This window comes from Sardina pilchardus, chromosome 19, assembly GCF_963854185.1.
Source record: "Sardina pilchardus chromosome 19, fSarPil1.1, whole genome shotgun sequence".
NCBI lineage: Eukaryota > Metazoa > Chordata > Actinopteri > Clupeiformes > Clupeidae > Sardina > Sardina pilchardus.
In genome coordinates this window covers 3076649-3096648 of record NC_085012.1, presented here as the reverse complement: position 1 = coordinate 3096648, position 20000 = coordinate 3076649, and the positions used below count along the sequence as shown (strand labels likewise).

Here is a 20000-nt window from a genome sequence, read left to right as displayed (position 1 = left end):
AAGATATTCATAATCACCTCTGTAAATGTTTTTTTATTTGATATATTAACACTACAAAAAAACATTTTCAACCTGGCTTTTCCAATGGTCAGATTCTTTGCATCAAAACATATATGCAAATTAGCGCATATTTAATTAGACACGACCTAATTAGCATATTTAAACAAAAATACAGAAAACTTGCAATACGTTTTTTTCTCCTATTTATGTGAGTATTCAACTGGTAAAGTTTCATGAAGATATCTCTAAGTTAAAAAAATTACCCTATTCACCTATGTTGAGATAATTTTAGGATGTTTACCTTTTTTGCCTATCTAAAAGCTGTTTTGTAATAAAATGTTAATAAAAAGTGATGCATCAATATGTCCAACATGAAATAAAAACATTTTAGACAAATATATAATAAAAATCATCATCTTTAACCAAAAAGAGAGACATTATTTGAGATTACAGCAAAAAACGCATGCATTCTAATTGGGGTCATTTTTGACCCCACTCATGGAAGAGTGTAGGTATTGGTAGCCTATGCATCTAAGGGTTAAAGGTTAACGCAGTATGTGTTGTTCCTTATCATTCATACTTCTAGCGCCTTTTGAGTCCATTCTTCCAGTCCAGCCTAACCTTCTAAAGTTCTTTTCATTTGTATATTCAGTTCTGGTAACTGATGTGCAGATGGCAAATCATGTGGTGTGTGACGATGTTCTTAATGTCCTTAAATCGTGTTGTATGACGAAATGTTCTTAATGTCCTTAAATCGTGTGTTGTGTGACAATGTTCTCAATGTCCTTATATCGTGTTGTATGACAATGTTCTTAATGTGCTTAAATCGTGTGTTGTGTGACGATGTTCTTAATGTGCTTAAATCGTGTGTTGTGTGACGATGTTCTTAATGTCCTTAAATCGTGTGTTGTGTGACGATGTTCTTAATGTCCTTAAATCGTGTGTTGTGTGACAATGTTCTTAATGTCCTTAAATCGTGTGTTGTGTGACGATGTTCTTAATGTCCTTAAATCGTGTGTTGTGTGACGATGTTCTTAATGTCCTTAAATCGTATGTTGTGTGACGATGTTCTTAATGTCCTTGGTTCGTAAGTAACTCATTGTACTGACCACGTCATGTGTGTGTGCAGACAAGGTGTAACGATACAATGATACTATGAAACAATGGCAGGTATACCGTACGTGTGTGAGAGAAACAGCTGGTTGTGTCGTGCCACACTGCTGCCTAGTGTGTGTTCTGCGCTAATCATTCCATATTGTGCTGGTGTCTGTCTGTTTTGTTTATACTGTATGCCTCCAGTTGGCAATGGAATACTGAGTTGGGTCATGTTCCATCACTTCCTGTTGAATAGTTGGCTCTTTTGTGGTCACTAAAAGGTCAGCACATCTCCACCGAAAGCAGGACGTGCAGTAGTGAGGTTGTCCTAGCGGCACGTTAGCAAAGGCCTTATTGATCATGGTGCTACCAAAGCACTCAATTGATTTCTTGTCGCAACAGCGTTTAATAGACTGTGTCAAAAGCAGAGCATTCTCTTCACTCGCTCTGTGTCACTGCAGTTAGCGAGCTGCTGGCACCGTTAGTTTACTTGGACAGAACAGGAGCCCAGATCTTTCTTCCAAATGGGTTCTTTTTTCCAAAGTGAGGAGATGTGTCTCGTTCAACTCTTCTTCCAGACTGAGTCAGCTCACTACTGCATCAGTGAGCTCGGCAATCTGGGCCTCGTGCAATTTAGAGATGTGAGTATCCCATTTCGTATCTTCCTATACTGTATGTGTGCATACAGTGTCTTCCTAAATGTGTACATACTACATACAGTATCTTCCTAAATGTGTACATACAGTGTCTTCCTAAATGTGTACATTTAGTGTCTTCCTATATGTGTACATACAGTGTCTTTCTAAATGTTACATACAGTTTCTTCCAAAATGTGTACAGTGTCATCAGTGACATCAACAGAAAGAACTGTCTGTCTGTCTGTCTGGTCAGTTGAGGTGATGTTTTAACTAGAGTTTCCATATGCTTTGTTGAGTTGTGTGAGTTGAGACAAAGTTATTTGAGCCAAATGTATTGTAATTTCCATGTCAAACACCAAAAGCCAGACATTTGTTTTGAGTAGACCATACAGTTCAGAGGAGAAGGCTAACACAGTCTGCTTGCCGTTGCATAACTAGCGTGGTGAATTAGCTCACAGTGTCGTATTGATTCAGTTTTCTGGATAACGCTCTCATGGTCTGCACCTGTCATGCACACACACACACACACACACACACACACACAGACATGTGCACGCATGTGCACACACACATACCACAGACACACACACATACACAAATACACACACACACACACACACACACACACACACACACACACCATAGACAAGCGTATTCACAGGCACACTTCTCTGGGTAAGCTGTCAGACATAAGCCTAACAACAGAGTCATTGTGTTTGTGCTGTAACGGATCAAACTGACCCTGAGCGTGTCCTGTTGCTATGCTACTGACCCTGAGTGTGTCCTGTTGAGCCTGAGTGTGTCCTGTTGCTACTGACCCTGAGCGTGTCCTGTTGACCCTGAGCGTGTCCTGTTGCTATGCTACTGACCCTGAGTGTGTCCTGTTGACCCTGAGCGTGTCCTGTTGCTATGCTACTGACCCTGAGTGTGTCCTGTTGAGCCTGAGTGTGTCCTGTTGCTACTGACCCTGAGTGTGTCCTGTTGACCCTGAGCGTGTCCTGTTGCTATGCTACTGACCCTGAGTGTGTCCTGTTGACCCTGAGCGTGTCCTGTTGCTATGCTACTGACCCTGAGTGTGTCCTGTTGAGCCTGAGTGTGTCCTGTTGCTACTGACCCTGAGTGTGTCCTGTTGACCCTGAGCGTGTCCTGTTGCTATGCTACTGACCCTGAGTGTGTCCTGTTGACCCTGAGCGTGTCCTGTTGCTATGCTACTGACCCTGAGCGTGTCCTGTTGACCCTGAGCGTGTCCTGTTGCTATGCTACTGACCCTGAGTGTGTCCTGTTGACCCTGAGCGTGTCCTGTTGCTATGCTACTGACCCTGAGTGTGTCCTGTTGAGCCTGAGTGTGTCCTGTTGCTACTGACCCTGAGTGTGTCCTGTTGACCCTGAGCGTGTCCTGTTGCTATGCTACTGACCCTGAGTGTGTCCTGTTGACCCTGAGCGTGTCCTGTTGCTATGCTACTGACCCTGAGTGTGTCCTGTTGAGCCTGAGTGTGTCCTGTTGCTACTGACCCTGAGTGTGTCCTGTTGACCCTGAGCGTGTCCTGTTGCTATGCTACTGACCCTGAGTGTGTCCTGTTGACCCTGAGCGTGTCCTGTTGCTATGCTACTGACCCTGAGTGTGTCCTGTTGAGCCTGAGTGTGTCCTGTTGCTACTGACCCTGAGTGTGTCCTGTTGACCCTGAGCGTGTCCTGTTGCTATGCTACTGACCCTGAGTGTGTCCTGTTGACCCTGAGCGTGTCCTGTTGCTATGCTACTGACCCTGAGTGTGTCCTGTTGACCCTGAGCGTGTCCTGTTGCTATGCTACTGACCCTGAGTGTGTCCTGTTGACCCTGAGCGTGTCCTGTTGCTATGCTACTGACCCTGAGTGTGTCCTGTTGACCCTGAGTGTGTCCTGTTGCTATGCTACTGACCCTGAGTGTGTCCTGTTGAGCCTGAGTGTGTCCTGTTGCTACTGACCCTGAGTGTGTCCTGTTGACCCTGAGCGTGTCCTGTTGCTATGCTACTGACCCTGAGTGTGTCCTGTTGACCCTGAGTGTGTCCTGTTGCTATGCTACTGACCCTGAGTGTGTCCTGTTGAGCCTGAGTGTGTCCTGTTGCTACTGACCCTGAGTGTGTCCTGTTGCTACTGACCCTGAGTGTGTCCTGTTGCTACTGACCCTGAGTGTGTCCTGTTGCTACGCTACTGACCCTGAGTGTGTCCTGTTGACCCTGAGTGTGTCCTGTTGCTACTGACCCTGAGTGTGTCCTGTTGACCCTGAGTGTGTCCTGTTGCTACTGACCCTGAGTGTGTCCTGTTGCTACTAACCCTGAGTGTGTCCTGTTGACCCTGAGTGTGTCCTGTTGACCCTGAGTGTGTCCTGTTGCTACGCTACTAACCCTGAGTGTGTCCTGTTGCTACACTACTGACCCTGAGTGTGTCCTGTTGCTACTGACCCTGAGTGTGTCCTGTTGCTACGCTACTGACCCTGAGTGTGTCCTGTTGCTACGCTACTGACCCTGAGTGTGTCCTGTTGACCCTGAGTGTGTCCTGTTGCTACTGACCCTGAGTGTGTCCTGTTGACCCTGAGTGTGTCCTGTTGCTACTGACCCTGAGTGTGTCCTGTTGCTACGCTACTGACCCTGAGTGTGTCCTGTTGCTACTGACCCTGAGTGTGTCCTGTTGCTACGCTACTGACCCTGAGTGTGTCCTGTTGACCCTGAGTGTGTCCTGTTGCTACTGACCCTGAGTGTGTCCTGTTGACCCTGAGCGTGTCCTGTTGCTATGCTACTGACCCTGAGTGTGTCCTGTTGACCCTGAGTGTGTCCTGTTGCTATGCTACTGACCCTGAGTGTGTCCTGTTGAGCCTGAGTGTGTCCTGTTGCTACTGACCCTGAGTGTGTCCTGTTGACCCTGAGCGTGTCCTGTTGCTATGCTACTGACCCTGAGTGTGTCCTGTTGACCCTGAGTGTGTCCTGTTGCTATGCTACTGACCCTGAGTGTGTCCTGTTGAGCCTGAGTGTGTCCTGTTGCTACTGACCCTGAGTGTGTCCTGTTGCTACTGACCCTGAGTGTGTCCTGTTGCTACTGACCCTGAGTGTGTCCTGTTGCTACGCTACTGACCCTGAGTGTGTCCTGTTGACCCTGAGTGTGTCCTGTTGCTACTGACCCTGAGTGTGTCCTGTTGACCCTGAGTGTGTCCTGTTGCTACTGACCCTGAGTGTGTCCTGTTGCTACTAACCCTGAGTGTGTCCTGTTGACCCTGAGTGTGTCCTGTTGACCCTGAGTGTGTCCTGTTGCTACGCTACTAACCCTGAGTGTGTCCTGTTGCTACACTACTGACCCTGAGTGTGTCCTGTTGCTACTGACCCTGAGTGTGTCCTGTTGCTACGCTACTGACCCTGAGTGTGTCCTGTTGCTACGCTACTGACCCTGAGTGTGTCCTGTTGCTACGCTACTGACCCTGAGTGTGTCCTGTTGACCCTGAGTGTGTCCTGTTGCTACTGACCCTGAGTGTGTCCTGTTGACCCTGAGTGTGTCCTGTTGCTACTGACCCTGAGTGTGTCCTGTTGCTACGCTACTGACCCTGAGTGTGTCCTGTTGCTACTGACCCTGAGTGTGTCCTGTTGCTACGCTACTGACCCTGAGTGTGTCCTGTTGACCCTGAGTGTGTCCTGTTGCTACTGACCCTGAGTGTGTCCTGTTGACCCTGAGTGTGTCCTGTTGCTACTGACCCTGAGTGTGTCCTGTTGCTACTGACCCTGAGTGCGTCCTGTTGCTACTGACCCTGAGTGCGTCCTGTTGCTACTGACCCTGAGTGCGTCCTGTTGCTACGCTACTAACCCTGAGTGTGTCCTGTTGCTACGCTACTGACCCTGAGTGTGTCCTGTTGCTACGCTACTGACCCTGAGTGTGTCCTGTTGACCCTGAGTGTGTCCTGTTGCTACGCTACTGACCCTGAGTGTGTCCTGTTGACCCTGAGTGTGTCCTGTTGCTACGCTACTGACCCTGAGTGTGTCCTGTTGACCCTGAGTGTGTCCTGTTGACCCTGAGTGTGTCCTGTTGCTACTGACCCTGAGTGCGTCCTGTTGCTACGCTACTGACCCTGAGTGTGTCCTGTTGCTACGCTACTGACCCTGAGTGTGTCCTGTTGCTACGCTACTGACCCTGAGTGTGTCTTGTTGACCCTGAGTGTGTCCTGTTGCTGCTGACCCAGAGTGTGTCCTGTTGCTACGCTACTGACCCTGAGTGTGTCCTGTTGCTACGCTACTGACCCTGAGTGTGTCCTGTTGCTGTTGAGCCTGAGTGTGTCCTGTTGCTACACTACTGACCCTGAGTGTGTCCTGTTGCTGTTGCTTCCAGCTGAATCCAGACACGTCTGCCTTCCAGAGGAAGTTTGTAAATGAAGTGAGAAAATGTGAAGACATGGAGAGAATCCTCAGTGAGTACTCAGGACATCAATGAGAAACACTTTTACTCACCTCATATATTTATCACGTATAATATAGTAGTCATCACCTCATATCTTTATAATGTATAATATAGTAGTCATCACCTCATATATTTATAACCTATAATATAATAGTCATCACCTCATATCTTTATTACGTATAATATAGTAGTCATCACCTCATATCTTTATAATGTATAATATAGTAGTCATCACCTCATATATTTATAACCTATAATATAATAGTCATCACCTCATATCTTTATAACGTATAATATAGTAGTCATCACCTCATATATTTGTAGCGTATAATATAGTAGTCATCACCTCATATCTTTATAACGTATAATATAGTCATCACCTCATATCTTTATAACGTATAATATGTTAGTCATCACCTCATATCTTTATAACGTATAATGGTATGGTATGATATATAGTTGTTTGCACATTTGAAGTGTGATGTGTGTTTACATGTACATGTGATTCCAGATTGAGGTTGAGATTGTGCAGCCCAGTGTTTGTGTGGCCAGCGTGTGTGTGTGCTGTGGACTGCTGGGCTGTGAGTGACAGCTCGGGCTTGTTGTTCCAGGGCTGCTGCAGAAGGAGATGCTGAAGAGTGACATCGCTGTGGCCAGGGGCTCAGACACGGAGAGGGTGCCGTGTCCTCGGGACGTGTTTGAACTTGAGGTGACGCTGCTCACATCACGCTGATCTAATGCCTGCTCTGTTACTTTTCCGTTCACTAAGCTATACACAGCATATCATATACATTATGTACATCTAATATATACACAGCATATATCGTATAATTCATCAAGCTATACATAGCATATCATATACATTATGCACATCTAATATATACACACAGCATATCGTACAATTCATTAAGCTATACACAGCATATCATATACATTATGTACATCTAATATATACACACAGCATATCGTATAATTCATCAAGCTATACACAGCATATCATATACATTATGTACATCTAATATATACACACAGCATATATTGTACAATTCATTAAGCTATACACAGCATATCATATACATTATGTACATCTAATATACAGTATACACACAGCATATCGTACAATTCATCAAGCTTTACACAGCATATCACATATTATGTACATCTAATATATACACACAGCATATATCGTACAAATCATCAAGCTATATACAGCATATCATATACATTATGTACATCTAATATACACACACAGCATATATCGTACAATTCATCAAGCTATACACAGCATATCATATACATTATGTACATCTAATATATACACACAGCATATATCGTACAATTCATCAAGCTATACACAGCATATAATATACATTATGTACATCTAATACACACAGCATATATCTTACAATTCGTCAAGAATGCACAGCATGTAGAGTATTGCATAGTTCATTAGTCGCCTTTCTGCATTTCTCATCACAGTAAGTGCACTTCTCTAAACAATGTACTCAAACTGCACAACACAGTGGATCACCGCTCCACTGATATCTTCCTACTGCTCCTATCCATGTTCACCTCATGACCATGCATGAGCGCATAATAACTCATCTCACCTGCGACACACACACACACACACACACACACACAGTTTACATGAGCGCGTAATGACTCATCTCACCTGCGACACACACACACACACACACACACACACAGTTTACATGAGCGCGTAATAACTCATCTCACCTGCGACACACACACACACACACACACACACACACACACACACACACACACACACACATACACACATACACAGTTTACATGAGCGCATGATAACTCATCTCACCTACGACACACACACACACACACACACACACACAGTTTACATGAGCGCGTAATAACTGATCTCCACACACACGCGCACACACACACACACACACACACACAAACACACACACACACACACACAGTCTACATGAGCGCGTAATAATTCACCTCACCTGCGACACACACATACACACACAGTTTACATGAGTGCGTAATAACTGATCTCTACACACACACACACACACACAGTCTACATGAGCGCGTAATAACTGATCTCTACAGACACACACAGTCTACATGAGTGCGTAATAAGGGATCTCACCTACACACACACACACACACAGTCTACATGAGCACGTAATAACTGATCTCTACACTCACACACACACACACACACACACACACACAGTCTACATGAGTGCGTAATAAGTGATCTCACCTACACACACACACACACACACACACACACAGTCCAATTGAGCGTGTAATAAGTGATCTCTACACACACACACACACACAGTCTACATGAGTGCATAATAAGTGATCTCTACACACACACACACAGTCTACATGAGCGTGTAATAAGTGATCTCACCTACACACACACACACACACACACACACACAGACACACACAGTCTGCATGAGTGCGTAATAAGTGATCTGACTTGCGCTACACACAGTCTACGTTTGAGAAGCTGGAGCAGGAGCTGAGAGAGATCAACTCCAACAGGGACACACTGAAGCACAACTTCACTGAGCTCCTGGAGATGAAGTACCTGCTGCAGATGGCTGAGGACTTCTTCGAACAGGTACGCCTCACCTGGCTCTCACCTGGCTCTTACAGTAGAACAGGTACGCCTCACCTGGCTCTTACAGTAGAACAGGTACGCCTCACCTGGCTCTCACCTGGCTCTTACAGTTGAACAGGTACGCCTCACCTGGCTCTCACCTGGCTCTTACAGTAGAACAGGTACGCCTCACCTGGCTCTCACCTGGCTCTTACAGTAGAACAGGTACGCCTCACCTGGCTCTCACCTGGCTCTTACAGTCGAACAGGTACGCCTCACCTGGCTCTCACCTGGCTCTTACAGTAGAACAGGGACGCCTCACCTGGCTCTTACAGTAGAACAGGTACGCCTCACCTGGCTCTCACCTGGCTCTCACCTGGCGCTTGCAGGCAGGCACGCTTGGGGGCAGCCGTGCCCTACTGGTTAGGGCTTCGAGCTTGTGAATGGAGGGTTGCCAGTTCGATCTCCGACCAGTCCACGGCTAAAGTTCCCTTGAGGCACCTAACCCCACTTGCCACTTGACTCTTGAATAGAGGAGGTGTTAAGGATGGTGTGGAGGAGTGCCACTTGACTCTCCTGTTCAGAATAGAGGAGGTGTTAATGGTAGGTAAGTAAGTAAGTAAGTAAGTAAGGTTTATTTATAGAGCACATTTAACCACAGCTCACACTGTCCAAAGTGCTGTACAAAGTGCATAACCTAACAAATAATAAAATAGGATAAAATAGATAAATAGATAAGAAGAGGAGTGCCACTTGAGTCTCCTGTTCAGAATAGAGGAGGTGTTAAGGATGCTGTGGAGGGAGGATGGGACATATCATGTGCAGAGGAAGCCGTCATACTAGAGCTGATGTTCTCACTGCAGTGCCAGCTGTACTACAGTGTGTGTGTGTGTGTGTGTGTGTGTGTGTGTGTGTGTGTGTGTGTGTGTGTGTGTGTGTGTGTGTGTGTGTGTGCCCTGCAGGCGGAGTGCCAGCTGTCGGTGTCTGAGCTGCCGTCCGAAGACTCCATCACGCTGACCACCTCATCACGCATGGTCAGCCGCACCAGCAGCATCGCCAGCAACACCGGCCCCCTCAAACTGGGGTACACACACACACACACACACACACACACACACACACACACACACACAATATACAGCAACACCGGCCCACTCAAACTGGGGTGTACACACACACACACACACACACACACACACACACACAATATACAGCAACACCGGCCCCCTCAAACTGGGGTACACACACACACACACACACAGTGGACAGCAACACCGGCCCCCTCAAACTGTTGCAAGAGTATGGGATGGAGTAGGAGATGGAGACGACTTTATTTTTGTAGATAGAATGTGCAGGACTGTGTGGCGGTCAGTTTGTACATCTACTTTAACATACAATAGTGCGCATTATAATTTGCACTTTGACAAATTTCATAAACTAAACGTATTCCCCATCAGATGTTGAAGGCATTGTTGTAAAAGTGATCACATGACACCATCACTGACACCCAGCCCAACTCCCCATCAGGTTTGTGGCTGGAGTAATCAGGCACGAGAGATTCCTCTCCTTTGAGAAGATCCTGTGGCGACTGTTTCATGGCAACTTTGTTCTGCGTCACGCTGAAATCCAGATCCAGGAGGAAGAGAACAACACAGTGAGAACCTCAGATTATCACCTCAGATTATCAATCTCTGCTCACCTCAGATTATCACCTCAGATTATCAATCTTTGCTCTCCTCAGATTATTACCTCCGCCAAGGAGGTTATGTTTTCATCGGGGACCGGCGTTTGTTTGTCTGTTTGTTTGTCTGTCTGTCTGTTTGTTAGCAAGATAACTCAAAAAGTAATGGATAGATTTCGATGACATTTTCAGGGAATGTCAGAAATGACCCAAGGAAGATACGACTAGATTTTGAGAGTGATTTGTAATAATGTCGGGATTCTGTTAGTGGTGTAATGGCATGGTATGGCCACGTGGTGGCGATCTGAATAGTTTAGGTTCAAATGTATGACAACCTTGGAGGAACAATACAGGCGGAGGTCTGCGCTCTCTGTGTGCTTTTCTAGTTAACCTCTGCTCTCCTCAGATTATCACTCTGCTCACCTCAGATGATCAACCTCTGCTCTCTACCTTAGATTATCACCTCAGATTATCAACCTGTCCACACCTCAGATTATCTACCTCAGATTATCAACCTCTGCTATCTACCTCAGATTATCACCTCAGATTATCAACCTGTCCACACCTCAGATTATCATCTCAGATTATCACCTCAGATGATCAATCTCTGCTCTCTACCTCAGATTATCTAGGTTAACAAGATTATGATGAGAGAATCAGAGCAGTTTCAAGACAAATGCTTGAATGTTAGAACATAAGAAGATCCACCATCAAATGGAAAATGGAAACAAACAAACAAACGCCGGTCCCCGATGAAAACATATACCTCCTTGGCGGAGGTAAAATATGTGCAGGTTTTAGAAGGGATCATCAGGGTCTTGGCATGAAAACTGCATCGGTAACACGTGTAACAGAGCCGTTAACTTAAATTAAGTAGCAATTAAATGCAACACAATTAATGTAATATATATTTCCAGGAGGGGCCGGTGAAGAAAGTTGTCTTCATAATATTCATACAAGGAGATCACGTCCGCAGAAAGATCCGGAAAATATGTGAAGGGTAAGTTTTCACAGTTTTATAAATATGTTAAGGGTAAATTAATATGTGAAGGGTAAGTTTTCACAGTTTTATAAAGCAATTTGCCTCAGGTGCACATACCCTCTCATTTGCCCATGTAGATTTGAATCTGTGGCCAACATCTCTCTCTCTCTCTCTCTCTCTCTCTCTCTCTCTCTCTCTCTCTGTCTCTCTCTCTCCTCTTGTAGCTTCCATGCTAGTCTGTATCCCTGCCCAAATAAACCTACTGCCCGGAAAAACATGAGGGTCAACGTCAGCACTCGGATTTCAGACCTCAAAATGGTATAGTAGTAGTAGTAGGCCATGACGGACCTCAGAATGCTTCAGTAGTAGTAGTAGGCCATGACGGACCTCAAAATGCTTCAGTAGTAGTAGTAGGCCATGACGGACCTCAGAATGGTATAGTAGTAGTAGTAGGCCATGACGGACCTCAAAATGCTTCAGTAGTAGTAGTAGGCCATGACGGACCTCAAAATGCTTCAGTAGTAGTAGTAGGCCATGACGGACCTCAGAATGGTATAGTAGTAGTAGTAGGCCATGAGGATGAGGTAGGCCACACTGGGACAGGTGATAATGAACACAGTCCATAGTGTTTATAGTGTTTAAAGTGTTTAAAGTGTCCGTAGTCCCATAGTCCCATAGTGTCCATAGTGTTTATAGTGTTTATAGTGTTTATAGTGTCCATAGTCCCATAGTGTCCATAGTGTTTATAGTGTCTATAGCCCCATAGTCACATAGTGTTTATAGTCCCATAGTGTTTATAGTCCCATAGTGTTTATAGTCCCATAGTGTTTATAGTGTTTATAGTGTTTATAGTGTTTATAGCCCCATAGTCCCATAGTGTCCATAGTGTTTATAGTGTTTATAGTGTCCATAGTCCCATAGTGTTTATAGTGTTTAAATTGTCCGTAGTCCCATAGTCCCATAGTGTCCATAGTCCCACAGTGTTTATAGTGTTTAAAGTGTCCGTAGTCCCATAGTCCCATAGTGTCCATAGTCCCACAGTGTTTCAAGTGACCATAGTCCTATAGTGTTTAGTGTCCATAGTCCCATAGTGTTTATAGTCCCATAGTGTTTATAGTGCCTGTAGTCCCATAGTGTCTATAGTCCCATAGTCCCATAGTGTTTATAGTCCCATAGTCCCATAGTGTTTATAGTCCCATAGTCCCATAGTGTTTATAGTGTCCATAGTCCCATAGTGTCTATAGTCCCATAGTCCCATAGTGTCCATAGTCCCATAGTGTCCATAGTCACATAGTGTTTATAGTCCCATAGTGTTTATAGTCCCATAGTGTTTATAGTCCCATATTGTCCATAGTCCCACAGTGTTAATAGTCCCTTAGTGTTTTAATTGCATCTTCTCTGGTTCTCTAAGAATTGTATGTTCTCTGGTCCTGCCATATTTTAACTGTATCTTCTAGAGCTGCAGTATTGTATATTTTAACTGTATGTTCTAGAACTGTAGTATTGTATGTTCTGTATCTTCTAGAACTGTAGTATTGTATGTTCTGTATCTTCTAGAACTGTAGTAATGTATGTTCTGTATGTTCTAGAACTGTAGTATTGTATGTTCTGTATGTTCTAGAACTGTAGTCATGTATGTTCTGTATCTTCTAGACCTGTAGTATTGTATGTTCTGTATGTTCTAGATCTGTAGTCATGTGTGTTCTCTGCTCCTGAGCGCCCCCCCCCCCTCTCTGTCTGGTCCAAAGATCCTGAAGAAGACGGAGGAGTACCGTCAGAACGTGCTGAGCGCCGCGGCCGGACACATCCAGGACTGGAGCACCAAAGTGAGGAAGATGAAGGCCATCTACCACACCCTGAACCTCTGCAACATAGACATCACGCAGAAGCTCATCGTGGCCGAGATCTGGTGCCCGGTGACTGACCTCGCGTCAGTGCAGGCCGCCCTGAGGAAGGGATCTGTGAGTAGAACCGCCCGAGAGAGAGAGAGAGAGAGAGGAGTGCAGGGAGAGAGAGAGAGAGAGTGACAGAGAAAGAGAGAGAGAAGGAGTGGCAGGGAGAGAGAGAGAGAGAGAGAGAGAGAGAGAGAGGAGTGACAGAGAAAGAGAGAGAGAAGGAGTGGCAGGGAGAGAGAGAGAGAGAGAAGGAGTGGCAGGGGGAAAGGGAGAGAGAAGGAGTGGTAGAGAAAGAGAGATAGAAGGAGTGGCAGGGAAAAGGAGAGAGAGAGGGAGAGAGAGAGAGATTGAGCACACGTTGATAGAGGGGGGCTTGGGATGAGTGGTTCTTAATCACAGTTTATGTTCGTGAGTGTACACTTCACCGTCTGCCACAGTTGACTTAATGGAGCCGCCGACAAATAGTTTGTTGCTTATTTGGAGTCCCTTTTAGCATAATTCAGTGGGGAGACACAGGGGAAGAGTAGAGAACTGTTTAATAAAGCTGAGGCAAAGCCTGCTGTTGCAAAACTATTCAATCAAAGGCTGGCAGGAGGACTTCAGAATGAGGCAATTTACATGGACACTCTGGCTCTTTACAGCGCATACGAGGGGATTTGATTATTTAGATTCAAGCCAATCTTGTGCGTGTGTGTGTGCGCTTGTGTGTGTGTGTGTGTGTGTGTGTGTGTGTGTGTGCCGTTCTCTCTGTGTGTGTGTGTGTGTGTGTATGTGTGTGTGTGTGTGTGTGTGTGTGCGTCTGTGTGTGTGTCTCTGTGTGTGTGTGCCATTCTTTGTGTGTGTGTGTGTGTGTGCCGTTCTGTGTGTGTGTGTGTGTGTGTGTGTGTGTGTGTGTGTGTGCGTCTGTGTGTGTGTGCGTCTCTGTGTGTGTGTGTGTGTGTGTGTGTGCCGTTCTCTCTGTGTGTATGTGTGTGTGTGTGTGTGTGTGTGTGTGTGTGTGAGAATAGGAGCAGAGTGGCTGTAGTCTGAGCCCGGTGTTGAACCGCATCTCCACGAGCCACACGCCCCCCACCTTCAACAGGACCAACGCCTTCACCTGCGCCTTCCAGGGCCTCATCGACGCCTACGGAGTGGCCGACTACCAGGAGATCAACCCAGGTGATGAACACACACCGTATATGGGCACGCACACACAACAGGAACTCAACCCAGGTGATAAACACACACCGTATATGGCCGACTACCAGGAGATCAACCCAGGTGATAAACACACACCGTATATGGGCACGTACACACAACAGGAACTCAACCCAGGTGATAAACACACACCGTATATGGGCACGTACACACAACAGGAACTCAACCCAGGTGATAAACACACACCGTATATGGGCACGTACACACAACAGGAACTCAACCCAGGTGATAAACACACACCGTATATGGGCACGCACACACAACAGGAACTCAACCCAGGTGATAAACACACACCGTATATGGGCACGTACACACAACAGGAACTCAACCCAGGTGATAAACACACACCGTATATGGGCACGTACACACAACAGGAACTCAACCCAGGTGATAAACACACACCGTATATGGGCACGTACACACAACAGGAACTCAACCCAGGTGATAAACACACACCGTATATGGGCACGCACACACAACAGGAACTCAACCCGGGTGATAAACACACACCGTATATGGGCACACACACACAACAGGAACTCAACCCAGGTGATAAACACACACCGTATATGGGCACATACATGATATGATGCAAAGTGGATAAATAACTCCAGTAGATGTTCGTGTGCAGTCTTGGTGGTAGATGTGAAGTTCTCCCAAGTCCTTGAATCAGCTTTGCATGACAACTCTCTCCAGCAGTGGCCATCCTTGATGCTTGCACCTGGTCCTGCCACATTTTCCCCTCCAGTCAACTCTCCGTGAATGTGCTTTGATCCAGCAGTCTGAACACCTTCAGCCCTGGCACTCTGTGGCTTCACCCTCCTTGAGCAGGGTGTCAATGAATGACCATCCGTCACGTTCCCGTGATGTTCTCAGCGCCTACACCATCGTCACGTTCCCGTTCCTCATGTGCTGTGTGTGTGTGTGTGTGTGTGTGTGTGTGTGTGTGTGTGTGTGTTCTCAGCGCCTACACCATCGTCACGTTCCCGTTCCTCATGTGCTGTGTGTGTGTGTGTGTGTGTGTGTGTTCTCAGCGCCTACACCATCGTCACGTTCCCGTTCCTCATGTGCTGTGTGTGTGTGTGTGTGTGTGTTCTCAGCTCCCTACACCGTGGTCACGTTCCCGTTCCTCTTCGCCATCATGTTCGGGGACTGTGGTCACGGTCTTGTCATGAGTCTACTGGCCGTCTGGATCATCTACCAAGAGGAACACTTCCGTCAGCTGAAGAATGAGGTAAAACATGACCGAGAGAGAGAGAAAGAGAGAGAGAGAGAGAGAGAGAGAGGGTTACAGATGTGAGGCAGAGTGAACACATATTTTTACAATACAAGTATTAATTGCAGTCCAGTACTACTACCACAACTACATCAGTAGTACAATACAAGTACACTACAATACTACAACCACAACTACATCAGTAGTACAATACAAGTACACTACACTACAATACTACAACCACAAGTACATCAATAGTACAATACAAGTACACTACAATGCTGTACTAGAAACATGACAACATTACAATACAAGCATTACACTACAATACTAGAATTATGACATTACAAGACGTAGTAGTAAGTAGAAGTAAAAAAGAGAGATGTGAGTGTGTTAGAGTAATCATCATCTTCACTCTGAACTCCCTAATAAAACAATTATAAATAATTTATAAAAACATACATTTATTAAATATCATTAAGGAAACCTCATTATTTTGCACATAACGCTAATGTTTCCCCAGCTGATTGACGTGTTGGTGGGCGGGCGCTAATGCTAACGCTAATGTTTCCCCAGCTGATTGACGTGTTGGTGGGCGGGCGCTAATGCTAACGCTAATGTTTCCCCAGCTGATTGACGTGTTGGTGGGCGGGCGCTACATCGTGCTCCTCATGGGACTCTTCTCCATCTACACGGGCCTCATCTACAACGACTGCTTCTCCAAGTCCTTCAACGTCTTCGGTTCCTCCTGGAGCGTCAGGCCCATGTTGCACCCCCATGGGCCCTGGACGTGAGTGTATACTGATGCTTCATAGTCTATGGGTGTGAGTGTGCTGTACTGATGCTTCATAGTCTATGGGCCTGGACGTGAGTGTGCTGTACTGATGCTTCATAGTCTATGGGCCTAGACGTGAGTGTATACTGATGCTTCATAGTCTATGGGCCTGGACGTGAGTGTACTGTACTGATGCTTCATAGTCTATGGGCCTGGACGTGAGTGTATACTGATGCTTCATAGTCTATGGGCCTGGACGTGAGTGTATACTGATGCTTCAAAGTCTATGGGCCTGGACGTGAGTGTATACTGATGCTTCATAGTCTATGGGCCTGGACGTGAGTGTAGACTGATGCTTCATAGTCTATGGGCCTAGACGTGAGTGTATACTGATGCTTCATAGTCTATGGGTGTGAGTGTACTATGCTGTTTCATAGTCTATGGCCCTGGATGTGAGTGTACTGTACTGATGCTTCACAGTCTATGGGCCTGGATGTGAGTGTGCTGTACTGATGCTTCATAGTCTATGGGTGTGAGTGTACTATACTGTCTCATAGTCTATGGGCCTGGATGTGAGTGTACTGTACTGTTTCATGTGACTGTGGTAAATGGCCGCTGAAATAATAAACTCTACTTGGTTTGCCTCCAAACAACAAATAACTGCTGCATGATGTCAAAAACGTAATTCCAATATATGAGTCCACAAGTCTAGACTATAACATAAACATATGTTACGATGTTGGATATTGAGCCTCTGAAATCTGCTCTGGAGCTAAGCAAAGAAAGAACTTGAGATGGAAAATAATTCATGTAGGAACTTCAAAAGGAATTATCAAATGCCCAATAGATTTCATTGTGTTGCATCACTGTAGGGACTGTACTGGGGTGATCAAGTGAACACATCACAGTTATCTGATTGGACTGCATTTCCTGATCACTTGTGGAAGTGCAAATTATTGCCCACTGCCCAGTAGAAGATTCACTCATAAAACCTGAAAAGAAAAATAGAGTTCCCTTTGATGAGCTTGGCTGCTCCCTCAGTAAGTCCGTTTCAATTTCTACTTTTCCTTGGAAGGACACTAGTCTCTGAGGCGGAGCAAAGACCTCAGCAGGACTCTAACGCTTTGTGTGTTCTGTGTTGTCATCAGGAACGAGAGTCTCCATGGTAACACTCACCTCCAGCTGGACCCTGCCGTGCCCGGTGTGTTCTCCGGGAGCCCGTACCCGTTTGGCATGGACCCGGTGAGTGCTAGAGCCCGTACCCGTTATGGACCCGGTGAGTGCTGAGTGCTAGATAAGAGCCCGTACCCGTGTGGCATGGACCCGGGGAGTGCTAGAGCCTGTACCCGTGTGGCATGGACCCGGTGAGTGCTAGAGCCTGTACCCGTGTGGCATGGACCCGGGGAGTGCTAGAGCCTGTACCCGTGTGGCATGGACCCGGGGAGTGCTAGAGCCTGTACCCGTGTGGCATGGACCCGGGGAGTGCTAGAGCCTGTACCCGTGTGGCATGGACCCGGGGAGTGCTAGAGCCTGTACCCGTGTGGCATGGACCCGGGGAGTGCTAGAGCCTGTACCCGTTTGGCATGGACCCGGTGAGTGCTAGAGCCGTACCCATTTGGCATGGACCCGGTGAGTGCTAGAGCCCGTACCCATTTGGCATGGACCCGGTGAGTGCTAGAGCCGTACCCGTGTGGCATGGACCCGGTGAGTGGCGGAGAGGCTCTGTGGCTGTGCTGGTACACAGCTGAGTCCAGCAGGGACGCCGGCGCTAAACTGGCCCTGGTCAGTAGTGGCCCAGGGCAGCTGAATGTGACTGGTCTGACTGGGCTCTCATTAGGGGGAGGAATTCCTGTTTTGTCCACTAGGTGGCATCCTTTGTATGACTTTGTAGTCTTGAAGCCTTATTTTTCCTCTGTCACAGTAATGCAGCACTTGTCCAAGTGTGAGGCGGGCGCCCCCTGGTGGGTAATATAGGCATGGATTAATCAGTAAATCAACTGGATAAGAGTACCAAATGCATTCATGGATTATCAGTAAATCAACTGGGTAAAATGGAATTGTAATATTCCGTCTGGCCATTGTCTGATTTAAAATTGTAGCAGTTGACCTGCTAGATGCTCACAGAATATATATTCCCCCCCGAGCTGTTCCATGTGTTGAACTGCTTTCATTGGTTATGGAAAATTATGGTATTTTGCTTTGTCACAGTTGTCCCACTGTTGTGAAGCCTGCTTGTTGTCCAATCATCGTTTACACTGAAATGGGAGCCCCAATGTCCCGAATTTAATAGTCCCGCGCTAGCCAGTAGTACTATCTTGGGGATAGATTTTCAATAATACTGTACAACTTGTAGTTTATTTTAAAAATTGAAATATCATGATTATTGTGTAGATATTTCTGTGTTTTCAAATTATTAATTACTTGTATTTTAATTACATACATTTTTCACATCCGTATTTTGTATTTTATTTTGTTACGTTTCATGAGCCAGTATTTGTACAGTATCTGCTGGCACTTGCACCATGCACGTGTGTCGTGCTGTTGTACTGTTGTGCTGCTGTTGTTAACGGCGGCGCCGTCGTCACCATGCTCGTGTGTCGTGCTGTTGTACTGTTGTGCTGCTGTTGTTAACGGCGCCGTCGTCATTTCTCGGTAAATGCTTTGACCTGTGAGTAATTCCCTGTGATGAAGTCATCGATGCAGACTCACGGAAAGGGCTCAGGAAGTGGGGAAGTATGTACTGAAGCCCTCACGCGACGCTGGGACAGCCCTAGGCCCTTACAAATCTCACGTGAACACGCAGCAAAGCCTGTGAGTCTGTGAGTCTGGACGATGGGATTGGGCCTGTGAGTCTGGACGTTGGGATTGGGCCTGAGAGTCTGTGAGTCTGGACGATGGGATTGGGCCTGTGAGTGTGTGAGTCTGGACGTTGGATTGGGCCTGTGTCGCCATCTCTGCATGTAAATGAGAAGCACATTGCCGTCTATAATCTACAATGTGCCCTCGATGCCTCACCGATAGCTTTTGTCCATCGTTGATATGAACCTGTGCTGTCTTTATGCGTTTTTTTTTATTTTTTATCTTTTTGTCTTTTGATCTGTCAGATCTGGAACATTGCATCAAATAAGCTCACCTTCCTGAACTCCTACAAGATGAAGATGTCGGTGATCATCGGGGTCATCCACATGCTCTTTGGAATCACGCTGAGCTTAGTGAACTACATGTGAGTGAGATCTGGGCCTGCCCCTACGTGGCGAGGCACCACACCCCACATGTGGCACGTCACGCGAGGAGCTCTGCTGCTGGGGCACGTGAGGGGAAGGCACGGTAGTCTGTGGGGGCGTTGCATTCTGGAGAGATTGTTGTTGTTGTTGTTAGTGCCGCCTTTGTGAATCACACGCCCTCTTACCCCAGAGCTATTTCAGCTGCCCTCTTACCCCACAGCTACTGTACTACACCTGCCCTCTTACCCCACAGCTACTTCAGCTACACCT

At 46.4% G+C, this 20000-nt stretch overlaps 1 protein-coding gene across 1 annotated transcript in view; it reads left to right on the top strand.

Annotated features, from left to right (window-relative positions):
* The first annotated feature begins 1619 nt into the window (after positions 1–1619).
* The window catches only part of si:ch73-173p19.2 (V-type proton ATPase 116 kDa subunit a 1), a 37250-nt gene continuing 18869 nt past the window's right edge, over positions 1620–20000 (top strand). The window contains exons 1-13 of the mRNA XM_062520990.1: positions 1620–1736; positions 6078–6156; positions 6758–6855; positions 8653–8781; positions 11359–11441; positions 11648–11741; positions 13172–13384; positions 14326–14476; positions 15616–15749; positions 16361–16500; positions 16584–16598; positions 17655–17748; positions 19611–19729. Coding sequence (XP_062376974.1) covers positions 1620–1736; positions 6078–6156; positions 6758–6855; positions 8653–8781; positions 11359–11441; positions 11648–11741; positions 13172–13384; positions 14326–14476; positions 15616–15749; positions 16361–16500; positions 16584–16598; positions 17655–17748; positions 19611–19729 — 1466 coding nt within the window. The remainder of the gene's footprint in view (positions 1737–6077; positions 6157–6757; positions 6856–8652; positions 8782–11358; positions 11442–11647; positions 11742–13171; positions 13385–14325; positions 14477–15615; positions 15750–16360; positions 16501–16583; positions 16599–17654; positions 17749–19610; positions 19730–20000) is intronic.